Source organism: Triturus cristatus, chromosome 3_1 (genome assembly GCF_964204655.1).
Source record: "Triturus cristatus chromosome 3_1, aTriCri1.1, whole genome shotgun sequence".
In the NCBI taxonomy this organism is placed as follows: domain Eukaryota; kingdom Metazoa; phylum Chordata; class Amphibia; order Caudata; family Salamandridae; genus Triturus; species Triturus cristatus.
This window is the reverse complement of record NC_140583.1, coordinates 426,967,841-426,982,755: the sequence shown is the minus strand read 5'-3', so window position 1 is coordinate 426,982,755 and position 14,915 is coordinate 426,967,841. Positions and strand designations below refer to the sequence as shown.

Here is a 14,915-nt window from a genome sequence, read left to right as displayed (position 1 = left end):
TACTATGGTAGTCCTGTGAATGAAGAACTGCAGCAGACGATGTCTGATGATGGAGCCAACTGAGCCTGTGATGTTGGAAACGAAGAGATCCATTTAGAAGCAGGGATCAAGAAGGGTGGCCGCTGTAGCATCTGCAAATTTATAGTAGATGCTCCTCTTTTGCCTCCCTCTAAATGAGCCTGAAGTGACAAAAACATCTTGAAGACCTAAGCTCCAGGGTGGACAATCTATGTTTTGTTAGGTGAAGCTCAGTGCAAGGACTGAATTGTGTTGAAGTCTTCTTGTATATTATCTGGAAATTAAACGGGTTTGTAGACTCTGCTGAAAGTGAGATAAACCACATGATCAAATTGAGGCTACATGAGCGTTTACCCTAGGTCTTTGCAGTCTTTGACAGGGACTGTTGGGCCACATGCCAGCAACATGTAAAAGGTATATTGTAATCAAATTTATGTCCCTTGTACTGACCAGTAGGCCTTATTGGCACCAGGCCACACAGATTGTACCAGACTGGACTGCACAAAGATAAAATGACTGCCATTTTACAGAAGCACAAGTGGACTGAGCCAAAAACATAGGTTTCAGCATGACAAATAATGGAGAAAACAAAATGATTGGGAATTCCCACTAGGCTGTTTTAATTATTACCCTGCGGGTTCTTCTTGCTGTTACTGTGAGGCGTTGTGCTTGGTGAGAATCTTACTCCATGAAATTCACTCTATTCATGTTTGTGAATACGTAAGACATATTGCATGTATACAAGTAACTCTGTGTGAGACTCTCTACTTAAGTGATACCCACCTGTTAAACATTGCTTGGTCTAGCAAGACCCTATGGGCCATATTTGTTAAAGGGTTGTGTTGCTTATGCACCACGCAATGGGGTGCATGTGCAACACAATTCTTAAGTGCAATTTATCAACCACGCAAGTCCACATTTCTTGGACCCGAGTGGCTTTATAAAGAAAAGCAACGCAGTGCAAATTGCTGCGTTGCGTTACTCTGCCTCAGGAAGCCATTCTATGGGAGGTGTTCCCACGCAACACACATGGATTTTGATGCATTCCTAGATTTACCACAAGTAGTAGACCTGGAAATAAACCAAAACTGCTACATCTCCCCATGTGAGGCGTAACAAGGAGAAATGTGTGCATTTCTCCTCATTTGTATTCTTCTTTGCAGGCATCCTTGCAAATTACTTATCATAGCCTTACGTCAACAACATCCCTTTCCTATATAGAGTAAAGAAATGTGTTATTTGAAGGACTCTATATCCAGGTCAACCAAATAGTACAGATACACTTTGCACTGATTAAATAAAACACAAAGAACTTTACATATTCAGACTGTTATGATTTTTTATCAAAATTCTACTATTAAAACATCAAATTCTTGTAGGAAGAGTTTTTTTTAAAAAGGCTAGTCCTACACAAAACATAAAGAAAGGTAATAAAACCTCTTTTCTTTTATTTCAGCTGTACCTAAAATGTGCTATATACAAAATGCCATGAAAATACATCTGATTCCAAATAGACAACAAATTGAATGCATGCGTATGTGTGCATATCTGCATGCATGCATAAGTGAGTGAGCTGGCAGAGAGCGAACAGCTTCAAAGTGCATGTCTGAGCACCAGGTTGCGGCTCTTTGGTTAAGCAAGAAGGATTTCAGGGGTCTAGTCACCATCTGCTTTTTGTAGCACGGTTTGTAGTACTACAAAATGCTATTCACACTCCTACATGAGGAGTTTACTCCACTACATCTTTTTCTGTGCAGAGAGCTCTGCCCTGAGCTCTGCCCTGAGCACCTAATTTCACATTTTAGTGGTAAATGTAGGAGGTACAGAGGACAGTGGTTAGAACATGGATAATACGTTAGGAGGGGAACAGGGAGGGGTTAAGAGAGAGTCAGGGAGGGATTTAGGGTTTAAGTAGACGTCTACCGGCACAGAAACAATGAAGCTAATTTCAATTCACAAAATGCACTTCTAAAGCTACGACACCCAATAAGGGACCGAAAACGGTAGTAAAGTGCTCCAGCTCAGAGCTTGAGCAAGTGCAGCACCGTGCTTGGCTAACCACTGGTACTGCAACACCCTCCAATAGAAAGTAATGGAGTTAGTGGACTTAAAATAAAAACCTAATAGGAAGTAATGTTAGCTGAAATTAAATAATTAAAATAGTCAGCAACATAAATACATACAGTTTAATGTTAAAAATATATAATATATAGTACATTTTTAGCAAGGTTAAATTAAAAAATAAATTCCTAACTAAAGGAAAAAAATATTTTATCATTCATAAATAATCATTAACAGTGATGTATATAATTCATTTAAAGAAATGTACATATATTATTATATTAATGTACTTATATTTAATAAACTTTGTTACATTAATTCATACATTTTAAATACAGTTATACAAATATTTTATAATGGAATTAAAACTATCTACAACTTTTATTAATTTTTATCATAAAATTCTATGCATTTATATTTTTCAGTATTTCCAATTATAAAATTAAAATGAACATTTTTCCCTATGGGGTTTACATTTAAAACCCCGCCTCCATTATTTTCTATTGGGAGGGTGCTAAACTTGGTACAGTTTTTTATTTTTTTAGTAGTAACTTACACTTGTTAGTTAGGTTCCACACTATTTCAGGGGTTGAAGATGTGCAAGTCTACATTTTTTTAGGAACTTTACTCTCAGATGTTATGAATAGCCAAAAGTAGTAATGTTACTCAAAAGTGTAACAGTGAATTTACATATGTAAATTACACACAAGTGTAACCTACCTTTGTGAAAGGCCGCGTCAGTGTTTTCTTGAATTAACTAAACCTTGCATGCTGCCCGTCGCATCCCCCAGTTACCTAAGATCAGCAATCACAATCCGTCTTGTCAGTCATTCAGCAAAATATGACTGCTTAGTGGCAGATTATAGATCAGTACCTGGCTGTCCCCTACTGGGAGCCTATCAGCACGCTTTCTACCCATACTCAATACTTCTGCTTCATTTTTTGTTTGGTAGTTAATTTAATTCTACTGTCCATGCAAGATGCCCTCATGTAATGTGGTTTTAATGTGTATATTAAAATAGCATATTTATCGTTTAACAGTAACTTAAATTTGTGTAACTCTTCTATTCATTTGGGTTTTCTCTGGCATTGATTTTTCAAATTATGTAAAGCGCTCTGGCACCCAGGGCCTTGTCCATGCTATACAAAAACTACAAATAAATAATACGTCATTTTATTCTCAGGGCCCTCTCCTTTGGAAATGTCATCCTTTATGTCTACATATAAAAGAAGGCTTTTTAAAGAAATCACTTTATATACCCTTCTTTTGACAAATCTTTGGACTGCCTCTCTCCTGATTTGCAGTCTTTATTTCTGGTATAATTTCTTTGTCCCTCCTCCTGTGTCACCACTCCACTTCCCCCAATGCTACGCAAAAATCAACTATTTAAATAATAAAATAAAATGCAATATTTTAGAACTATGTCATAGTTTGTTACTTAGGGCACAGACTAAATGCTAAAAATGAGTAGCCACATTTAGAAATTCACTTAACATTACGAGAAGTGGCTAGTTCAGGGAACAATGAACCTTGTGTGTTAGAACAGGACACTGTCTTTGGGGTGGCATACACTAGAGTATTGCATTGTAGGACAGCCTTGTGTCATAACAGGGGAGCAAAGAATGGCCAAGACCAAGTCAAAGCTGCAGAGCACTGGCGAGATGTTATCCTGGATGTTAAAGCTGCTCCTTAGACAGACTTGAGCTTTATTTGAAGCGTCATGTACTGGACCATTGTTAAGGGAAAATGCAGAAGCAAAAAATAGCCATTTAGTAATATTGATCCTCTGAAAAGGTTTGTTTTGGAAACAAATTTTGCTCCCTCTGTTAAGGGCCACAAGCAGTGGAAGCAGGCGCAGGTAAGCGCGGTGGGGGCTGTGATGCGGGGTGAAAGGGGGCAAGTAGACAGACAACGGAATAGGTAAAATAAATAAATAAATAAAACATATTCTGTCGTCTGTCGACTCCCCCACCCAGACCCCGCCTGCTCCACCGCCCCACCACGCTTACATGCACTGGCCGCGGCTGGCCACAAGTCAAGTTACTTTATAATAACATAGTTAGATAAAGAAAAGTTTCAAATGTTGTGTTGGTTCAGGACAAAAAATGGTTGATAAGATTGTCTGGAGAGATAGCGATAACTTTAATTAAACCAATGCGAGGTACATATTGATGTTTTGGACATAATTCAATGTTTTCAACACCTCTTCTCAGGTTTTTGGGGTAGGGCCCTGTGAGGTCCCAAAAGCTTATACCTATATTTGTATTATCAATAGATTACTTGCTTTGTTCCAAAACAAGGACATTGTTACCTCTACAGACACTGTTTCAGTAATTAAACTTTTGCTGTTTTTTTCTAAAATGCCTTTGAGCTTTTGAAGAATTCTACCTCTCTTTGTGTGTTTTTGGGAACAGCCACTGTTTGTCTGGAGCAGGACTGGGCAGAAGCCAAGACCAGCCAGACACTGAGGAGGATGATGAGAACGCGCTCTCTCCAGAAGCCTGCTACGAATGCAAGATCAATGGTTACCCTAAGAGGGGCAGACATCGGAGGAGTGCCAATGGGACTGGTTCAAATGATGCAGAGGTACCTTATGACTCATAGATATTTATTTTGGAATAATTGCTTCAAAATTATTCAGAATCACAGATGGTGTTGTTTCCATGTACCATCTACGGGAGAGGAAAATGGTGGGACAAAATAGAACTTTTTATGCAGAACAGCGGTTTCACCCCGGACTAGTCAGTGTGCTCATGAAGTCCTCTTTTTATGCTTCTTGTAATCATTTACCTCACCCACTGCATTTAAACTCATAATGTTCGTATAAAGCACATAACACAACGCAAGAGGTAATGTGGATTTGTTTAGGGATTTATTTTTAAATTGAGCAAATGAGTTATTTGGCAATTGTAAAGAGATAACTTGTTGATGCTTTGTTAGACTTGGGGTCTCTAGTTGGCACAGGTATGCACTTGTGACAAATAGGGACCATCTCCTCTAGTCAGGGTAGGGGGGTACACTCCTAAAATAACCCCTGCTCACCCCCTTGGTAGCTTGGCACAAGCAAACAGGCTTATCTCAGAGGCAGTGTGTAAAGCATTTGTGAACACATAAAGTAACCAAGTGACAACACTACAGATGGACACCACACAGGTTTTATATCAAAAATGAGTATTCTTTATATAGATTTATCACAAGACCATTAAACGACAAAAACACTCAATACTGTTACTTTAGATGGTAGGATTTTGCTTAGTTCTCTTAAGTTCCTAAATGCAACACTTTAAGTCAATGTACCTTTTAGATGCGACACGCAGGGCAACGAAAGTGTTGCAACGATGTTGATCCGATGAAGTTTTTGGTGCAAAGAAATAAAGACGTGAAGATCTTCCTGATGCGGCACGCTTCTCCGATGTTGCGAGAAGACTCGACTCGATGCTTGAGCTGCAGCGGCGACACACTTTACGCAATGCGACGACAGCTGCCTTGGCATCGACACTCTTCTCCGACGTTTGCGAGACACGGCGGCACGCTTCTCCGTGGATGCGAGGCGCTTTTCTTGATGCGGTGGAATGCGACAACTATGATGGCTGCGATGGCGACACTCTTCTTCCTCGATGCGAGACTCTTCTCTTGATGCGGTGCAATGCGTCAGCTATGATGGCTGCGATGGCGACACGCTTCTCCTTCTTGAGTCGCGCTTCCAGCTCCTTGCGACATGCAGTCCCTCAGAAGGCCCAACAACAGCAGCAGGCACTTCCAAATAACTTTGGGGAGCTGGGGGTGAAGTGTGTTGTTCCTGAGACTTCAGCAGGAGGCAAGCTCTACTCCAAGCCCTTGGAGATCCTTCACAAGTTGAGCAAAAGTACACACAAAGTTCCTTTCTCCTCTCTTTAGCAGTAAGGCAACCACTGCAATCCAATCCCCCAGGTTCAGGGATAGTTTCCTCCTCAGCTTCTTCTGGTTCCTCCCTCAGCAGAGGTTCTTCCTGTTTTCCCAAAGTGATCTAAATTCTTGGGATCAGGGTCCCAAAAACTTATACTCCAAAATCCTTTGTCCTCTGAGGGCAGAGGGTCCTTTGCCCAGTCCAAACCAGTTATGGAGCACTCTGTTTACATGACTCCTTTTTCCTTTCACAGTGCAGAGCAGAAAAATCAGACGCGCCACAGGAAGTGGAGCCAGCATTGTGGAGGGAAAGCACAGCCCTGGAGCAATTTGTTGACATGATTCCTTCTCTCCTTTCACAGTGCAGGGCAGAGACATCAGACGCACCTACGGAGGTGGAGCCAGCACTGTGGGGGGCAGACACTGTCCTATTCAGGTCCCAGGTGCAACTCCTCCCTCCCATCTAGATGCAGATCTCTCTTTTCACCACCGGGCGGACTCCCCCTGTCTCCTGGAATCCCCCAGCCCTGTCACTCAAACTCAAGACAAGAAATACACAACCTAGCAGAGGCAGGTTTGAATGGTTAGACAAGAAAATACCTACTTTCTAAAAGTAGTATTTTCAAACACAGAATGTTAAAACCAACTAAATTCGAATTTCTACTTGTTCCCTGAGTCAGTTAGGATTATCAGATGTAATAATCAAACTGCCCATTCTGGCCTATGGAAAACAGGTCGCCTTGCAATAGTGAAAAATGAAAATGGCTGTAATTAACTATTAGGACATACCACACACACCAGGGCATGTCCTACCTTATACTTACAGTGCAGCCTGCCCTTGGGCCTACCATAGGGGTGTCTGATATGAAGAAAAGGGAAGGTATAGGGACTGGCAAGTGGGTGCACTTGCCCAGTCAGCATGACAGTACCAGACTGCACGCAGGCTCTGCAATGGCAGGCCTTAGACACACTTTTGCAGGCTGCTTCTGTGGGTTGCACATCCCGTGCTGCAAGCCCACCAGCAGCATTTGGATTTATAAGCCCTGGGCACTCCTGGTGCACTGTACTAGGGTCTGACAGGTAAACCAAACCAACTAATCATGGAATCACTAATTCGTACAATAATTTACAATAGGGAGAGCATATGCACTTTAGCACTGATCAGCAGTGGTAAAGTGCCCAGAGTAATAAAACAGCCAACAACAGGTCAGAAAAAATACAGGAGGAAGGCAAAAAGTTTAGGGATGACCCTGCAAAAAGGGCCAAGTCCAACACAACCCCCTTCCAGCCAAAACGCAGGGTAGAGCAATCACTACCTTGATGGGCTTCCCTGCTTTGGGCGATAGAACCTGGACCTGGCCCGCCACTGCAGGGGCATATTCCAGTTCTACGCCAATCTGAACCCATTTCAATTCCTCTGTCCATACTCTCAGGGCCCACCAAGCTAACCTATGTGGACCCCTTTTCCTAACCTGTGGACCCCACCTGTTCAGCATCTAACCTTAACTTGCTCACCGGTGTGTCCCAACAGACAGACAGCAAAATGCCACAGTGGCCAATGACGGTGTTCAGTGATGAGACCCAGGCCTTATGCCTCTCAGGGCTCTCAAACCTCTGTGGCGTCAGGGAGCGGGGGGCAGTAACCCCAGGTGCCCGGCACCCTTTGTCCATTCTCCCTCCTGTCAGGTCAGGTATGACATCCTGGCAATGACCCACCAGTCCCAGGCCTGTACCCGGCAGCTGGACAGGAGACTGGGATGGGCTTTCCCACACCCAGTCCTCCTCCTCCTTGTTGGGGCTCTGTACCCTCCCACCTGGAGTGGTACCCCCTTCTAGAATTGCCAGGGCACCTGTGGCAGGTATCCTGCGCAATTCGCCCACCAGTTCAGGGGTTCTATCCTGCAACTGGGCGCCCAGTTCAGGGGGGACACCCTGACCCTGGCCCTCCAACCTAGGGTCTAAACCCTTCAGTTGAGCCGGAGTCAGAGGCGAGGGCTCCCTCCCTCTGCACCCCCTTCCAGATGGCTGTACCCTCCCACCTGGAGTGGTACACCAAGAAGACAGACTGGTAGGGACACTGATTACAGATGTCCCTCCCTCCAGGTCAGACAACACCTGAACCTGACTTTCCAACCTAGGGTCTAAACCCTCAGGCTGCACCGGGGTCAGAGGCGAGGACTCCCTCTCTCTGCACCCCCTTCCAGAGTACTGCACACTCCCAACTGGAGTGGCACTGCCAGACACCAGAACTGATGGAGGCATGCTTACAGACCCTGCCAGTTCACCAGACACTAGGGGATACCGCACAACGGGCAGCCCCTCAGGACAGACTAGGCTCCCCACCTGGTGTTCCCTTAAAGAACTATCCAGGCTCTGAGACTGAGGTTGGGCACTACCGGGACATAGCCCATTCTCACTCCTTCCCCTTAAAGACAGTACGTGAGGCCCTACACCCCTCTCACTATTACAGGACCTAGCTGGGCTACTCTGAGCCACTTCCACCACACTGGGTTTGAAGATACCTGAACCACTCTTCTTGGGATCACTCCCCAATGCCTTTCCAGACCCTCTGGACTCCACCAAAAGGTCTGCCTCCAAGGTGAGCTCCCTGCGGTCAGAGAATTCACTCTCCCACAGGTGTTGGCTTAGCTCTGGAAAACAGGGACTTACAATATGCTCTCCCACAATTGGATCACACAGCCCCCTAGCAGGGTTAACCAAACTATCTTTCACCTCACCATCCAGTGCCTCGCACATATCCTCCACACCCCTCTCCTGAGATTGGCAAGACAGTATCTGACTGTCTCTGTCACTCAACCCACACTCTTCTGGGCGGTCTTCACACTCACACACCAGGATCTCAACCATGGGGGAATCCCTCCCACCACTAGGACTATGAACCCCTGTGGCAGTTTCCCAATTCACCTCAAGAACACTGCGCACCACTGGAGCTACCTCATATCCTTGAACCTCCTGGGTTAACCCCCTCCTTCAAGGCGCCACATCTCTAGGTGTGTGTACTACTCTCCCAGCACTAGATAACTGTTATTGCTGCCACCATCTGAGCTGGATTCCTCCTCCCACTCAGCAAAGCTCCATCTCTGAGCTACACACATTTCTTGTTGCTGGGCTGAGACACTCATGGCCTCAAGGCTCTCGAGCTCTAAGTCAAGCTTCCTCATACTCAACTCAGCTCCATTTCCATTTTCTTTTCCTCTAGGGCTAACTTTCTAATTTGCCATTCCAATTCTAACTGCCCTTTTAACCTGAGCTTGGTCAGCTCCATTTCATGCATCCTACACTCTTTTCTATCTGCCAACTCCTCTGGAGATAGACTTTTACCAGAAACACTGCTACCGGCAGGGGAAGGGGTTCTCCTTCCTCTTGGACCCACTGGCCCTTCCAGCTGCTCCTCTGCATTATCAGCATCAGTGGCATTCCTTGCTTCTACCCAGGCCCTCAGTGCCTTGTAGAACTCTGCCTTATTTTTACATCCAGTAGTAGAAACGTTAAATTGCTTGCAGAAGAATTATAGCTGCTTTGTAGTGTAGCTGTCCATTTTCTCTTCTTCCCACTCAAATTCAGTATTGCCAGAGACTATGGATGCTGCTTTCTCCACCATGGTTAAGCTTGGCAGTACTCAAAAATAGAAAGTCCCTAGAATTAATCTGCCAACAAGTATTGCTTGCTATATGGTCTGCACTCACTAAGTAGTGTTTACCAATGCAAGTCCAGAATCCTCACCGCTGACCACCAATGTTAGACTTGGGGGTCTCTAGTTGGCACAGGTATGCACTTGTGACAAATAGGGACCCTCTCCTCTAGTCAGGGTAGGGGGGTACACTCCTAAAATAACCCCTGCTCACCCCCTTGGTAGCTTGCCACGAGCAGACAGGCTTATCTCAGAGGCAGAGTGTAAAGCATTTGTGAACACATACAGTAACCAAGTGACAACACTACAGATGGACACCACACAGGTTTTATATCAAAATGAGTATTCTTTATCTAGATTTATCACAAGACCATTAAACGACAAAAACTCTCAATACTGTTACTTTAGATGGTAGGATTTTGCTTAGTTCTCTTAAGTTCTTAAATGCAACACTTTAAGTCAATGTACCTTTTAGATGTGACACGTAGGGCAATGAAAGTGTTGCAACGATGTTGATGCGATGAAGTTTTTGGTGCAAAGAAATAAAGACGTGAAGATCTTCCAGATGCGGCACACTTCTCCGATGTTGTGAGAAGACTCGACTCGATGCTTCGGCCGCAGCAGTGACACACTTTACGCGATGTGACAACAGCGGCCTTGGCAGCGACACTCTTCTCCGATGTTTGCGAGATGCTTCCGCTCGATGCGATGTTGCATCGGTGACACCCCTTTACGCGATGCGACGACAGCAGCTCCGATGGCAGCACGCTTCTCCGTGGATGCGAGGCGCTTTTCTTGATGCAGTGCAATGCGACAACTACGATGGCTGCGATGGCGACACGCTTCTTCCTCGATGCAAGACTCCTCTCTTGATGCGGTGCAATGCATCAGCTACGATGGCTGCGATGTCGACACGCTTCTCCTTCTTGAGTCGCGCTTCCACCTCCTTGTAACACGCAGTCCCTCAGAAGGCCCAACAACAGCAGCAGGCACTTCCAAAGAACTCTGGGGAGCTGGGGGGTGAAGTCTGTTGTTCCTGAGACTTCAGCTGGAGGCAAGCTTTATTCCAAGCCCTTGGAGATCCTTCACAAGTTGAGCAAAAGTACACACAAAGTTCCTTTCTTCCCTCTTTGGCAGTAAGGCAACCACTGTAGGCCAATCCCCCAGGATCAGGGATAGTTTCGTCCTCAGCTTGTTCTGGTTCCTCCCTCAGCACAGGTTCTTCTTGTTTTCCCAAAGTGATCTAAATTCTTCGGATCAGGGTCCCAATACTTATACCCCAAAATCCTTTGTCCTATGAGGGCAGAGGGGCCTTTGCCCAGTCCAAACCAGTTGTGGAGCACTCTTTTTACATGACTCCTTCTTTCCTTTCACAGTGAAGGGCAGAAACAACAGACGCGCCACATGAGGTGGAGCCAGCATTGTGGAGGGAAAGCACAGCCCTGGAGCACTTTGTTGACATGATTCCTTCTCTCCTTTCACAGTGCAGGGCAGAGACATCAGACGAATCACAGCGGGTGGAGCCAGCACTGTGGGGGACAGGAACTGTCCTATTCAGGTCCCAGGTGCAACTCCTCCCTCCCATCTAGATGCAGATCTCTCTATTCACCACTGGGCGGACTCCCCCTGTCTCCTGGAATCCCCCAGCCCTGTCACTCAAACTCCAGACAAGGAATACACAACCTAGCAGAGGCAGGTTTGAATGGTTAGACAAGAAAATACCTACTTTCTAAAAGTAGTATTTTCAAACACAGAATGTTAAAACCAACTTCACTAAAATATGTATTTTATCATTCTGAGTTCAGGCATACTAAATTCGAATTTCTACCATGTTCCCTGAGTCAGTTAGGATTATTAGATGGATTAATCAAACTGCCCATTCTGGCCTATGGAAAACAGGTAGCCTTGCAATAGTGAAAAAGGAAAATGGCTGTAATTCACTATTAGAACATGCCACACACACCAGGGCATGTCCTACCTTATACTTACAGTGCACACTGCCCTTGGGCCTACCATAGAGGTGTCTGATATGAAGAAAAGGGAAGGTTTTAAGACTGGCAAGTGGTTGCACTTGCCCAGTCAGCATGACAGTACCAGACTGCACGCAGGCTCTGCAATGGCAGGCCTTAGACACACTTTTACAGGCTGCTTCTGTGGGTGGCACAACCCGTGCTGCAAGCCCACCAGCAGCATTTGGATTTACAAGCCCTGGGCACTCCTGGTGCTCTGTACTAGGGTCGGACAGGTAAACCAAACCAACCAATCATGGAATCACTAATTTGTACAATAATTTACAATAGGGAGAGCATATGCACTTTAGCACTGATCAGCAGTGGTAAAGTGTCCAGAGTCATAAAACAGCCAACAACAGGTCAGAAAAAATACAGGAGGAAGGCAAAAAGTTTAGCGATGACCCTGCAACAAGGGCCAAGTCCAACATGCTTCAATTAAATTAATCTCATGATAAACATTCTAAGGACATGTTATAGCCTTAGAGCCCACCATAGCGGGCTGTACTTGCCATTTAAGGCCTGCTCCCGCCTTTAACAAGGGACTGGGTCTTTAATGGCCGGTAGAGCCCGCTACGGAAGGCTCTACGGCTATTAGAACATTTTGCCCCTAGTGGACAGAATGTTCTAATTTGTGAAACATAGGCCTTATGGAGCCCGAGGGAGTTGAAATCCCCTCTGGCTCCGTGAGTCCTTTTGTTCACAGTAAGAGCTGTGAACAAACAGTAGATTGTTGGAGCTCCGGGCTTCCACTGGCCATTAGAAGCCCAGAGCACGACATTGTTTTCAATGGAGCTCTCAACTTTCCAATGTTCTAATCAAACATTTGTTCATCCTACACACAACATAAAGACACACACAAAGTGCTGGCTTGATTTAGTGCAATTCACTAGATATTAATGAATTGATTATTTGATTACATGATTCATTCAGTGACTGATGTGATATTCCATGGTGTGTGTCATTCACTGGGTTATGCTTGCATATTTTGTATTTGTGCAAAGAGCTTAGAGCGTGTTGTTCAATGTCAAAGTACTTATTTTTTGTGTTTTTTGAAGGATGAACTACAGTTGGAGCCTCCAGTCAATTTTGCAAGCTGGGACATCGAAAAAACAGTTGCCTTCACCTTTAACGTGTCCAACCTAAGCAACAAAGATCGCATCCTGGAACTCACCCCGGCTTTAACAACCCTGACGAACCACAACCGATACATCATTGACTCAGGGAATGAGGATGGCTTCTTCAAAATTAACAAAAAAGATGGAATAAGTTACCTTCATCTCACGAAGAAAAAGCCTGTGTCTGGGGCCTATTCATTGCACATTGTTAGCGTGCCCCTCTACAAACAAAAAGAACTTATCTTACTCGAAGACAAACATGACAAAGACTACCTCAGTGGTGAGATAGGGGATATCTTGAAAATGAAAATCCAAATCTTCCTTCATTAATTCACCTACTAGAGACCAAACATTTCAAACCAAAGATTGACAGGTTGGACTCAACATTTTTCCCGTGCCGGTTCATTATATCATTGGTACAAATCCTCATGGGCTTCAATGAACTAGTACTTTTATAATATCAGGTAATCAAGGTACAGGATGTACACCACAGCTCAGAACAACCACTTTCTCAAGCTCCCTGCTTGTTTAGCCAACCTACCTTGATATGTTGTACCATGATGTGTTGAATCTTGAAACGGGACTTGCTCATTGGGAGTTGGCCATTGATGCTGAATCATTTCATCCTTTCGGCAGAGGTGCAATCATGTGCTCTCAGTTTATGCACTGCTCTGTAACTTTATTTCCTAAACTGCTTTGCCAACTACCACATAATCAAATCAAAGAGTTATCGTATCTGTTGGTGCTAATAATTTTCCAAACCTAGTTTTATGAATGCACTGTAATATTTACACAACTTAGATGTCAAAGTTCAATTACTCAGTCTTAATACTTCATTAATTTACAACCAACCATCGTTAGCTCAGTAGCCTAATTCAGTTATATCTATATTTTATGTAAATTAAGTCTGTGTACTGTAACCATGCTTTTTTATCATTGAAGCATTTGTAAACTAGATTAAAACCCTTATTTGAGGGTTTGAAATGGTGCTTATAGAACCTACATCTTTTTAACTGTATACACGAACCAGATTGAACCATCACACAGAGGTCAAAAGGAACCAGGATCCCTGTCAACATTCCGACAGTAATCAGTGCCAGGAGTCATTCCATATGTATCACTTATCAACACCACCCTATTGCTCATACAAAGGTTTTCATGTCATAAAAGTCACAATAAAACAGTGTTTTTCTTTTAACCTCTTCTTTTTATTTTTGTGCATAAGACCGAACTCAATGGGCATGGAGTTTATTGATTAGAAAAACAAAATGAATTACTTAGGTGTAAATTCTTTTTCCTTTGGTTACTTCTCTTTAGGAGGATAACGTCTGGAGAGGACAATAAATAAAGTCGAACTACTGAAAGTTGTCTTACCTTAAAAATAAATACAGGCCAGGTTTTGCATTCAGTCAGAGTTCTTGAGAAATATCGTGTTCTGAAAGTGTCTTTTTAATTACCCAAAGCTTTTTGTTGACTTAAATCTCTTGGCATTATTCTAGATTTCTATTTTTTGTTCCTTAAATGTGTATTACTCTAGGTAGAATAATCATAGGCGTAGCCAAAAGGCCTGGCTTGAATTTTCAGTGATAAGTCCGCCCACTTGACATTTTCCTGGTGCTGAGGCCTAAATAATGTATGTGTGCAGATATGGAAGGGAGGGGCAACTGAGGTACGGGCAGATATAGGTGCAGCCATGAGGAATTACGAGTATGGAGTGATTAGTCTAGGAGAGGTGCAAGGAAGGGAAGGCGTGGACTTTAAGAGATGAGTAAGGGTGGGCGGTGAACTACGCTCCGCCAGCGGTGTTTGCTGAGTTTTGCCACCTCAGCACTTCGCTAACTCCACCACGTGGGGGAGTTTGCCCCGCCACACACCCCTAGTATTATGCTGCCTTTTAAAGACAGAAGAGGTGTATTGTTTAGTTATAGTTTGTTATGGTAGCTAGCATTTATAGAGCACGCTCCTGTCATTGGTGTAGCATTGTGGCACTGCTCCCATCTATCTTTCGGCATAGATTTAAGATGTAAAGATCCACCTCTCGGGGAAGAGGGTGGGGGGAGAAAATAAGTATGCTAATGTGCATAGGCATCTTGTCAGGGGATTGGGTGGTGGTTGTTCATCTTTAATCTAGCTATAAATAACAAAATTAGGGAGTGCAGAGGAAAAGCCCT

General features: G+C 44.1%; 1 protein-coding gene across 1 annotated transcript in view; it reads left to right on the top strand.

The window, feature by feature from the left end:
* Positions 1-13,942, top strand: part of FBN1 (fibrillin 1) — a 722,489-nt gene extending 708,547 nt beyond the window's left edge. Inside the window, exons 64-65 of the mRNA XM_085644212.1 lie at positions 4,495-4,666; positions 12,685-13,942. Of these exons, the coding sequence (XP_085500338.1) occupies positions 4,495-4,666; positions 12,685-13,074 (562 nt within the window). The 3' untranslated portion in view covers positions 13,075-13,942. The remainder of the gene's footprint in view (positions 1-4,494; positions 4,667-12,684) is intronic.
* The last annotated feature ends 973 nt before the right edge of the window (positions 13,943-14,915 follow it).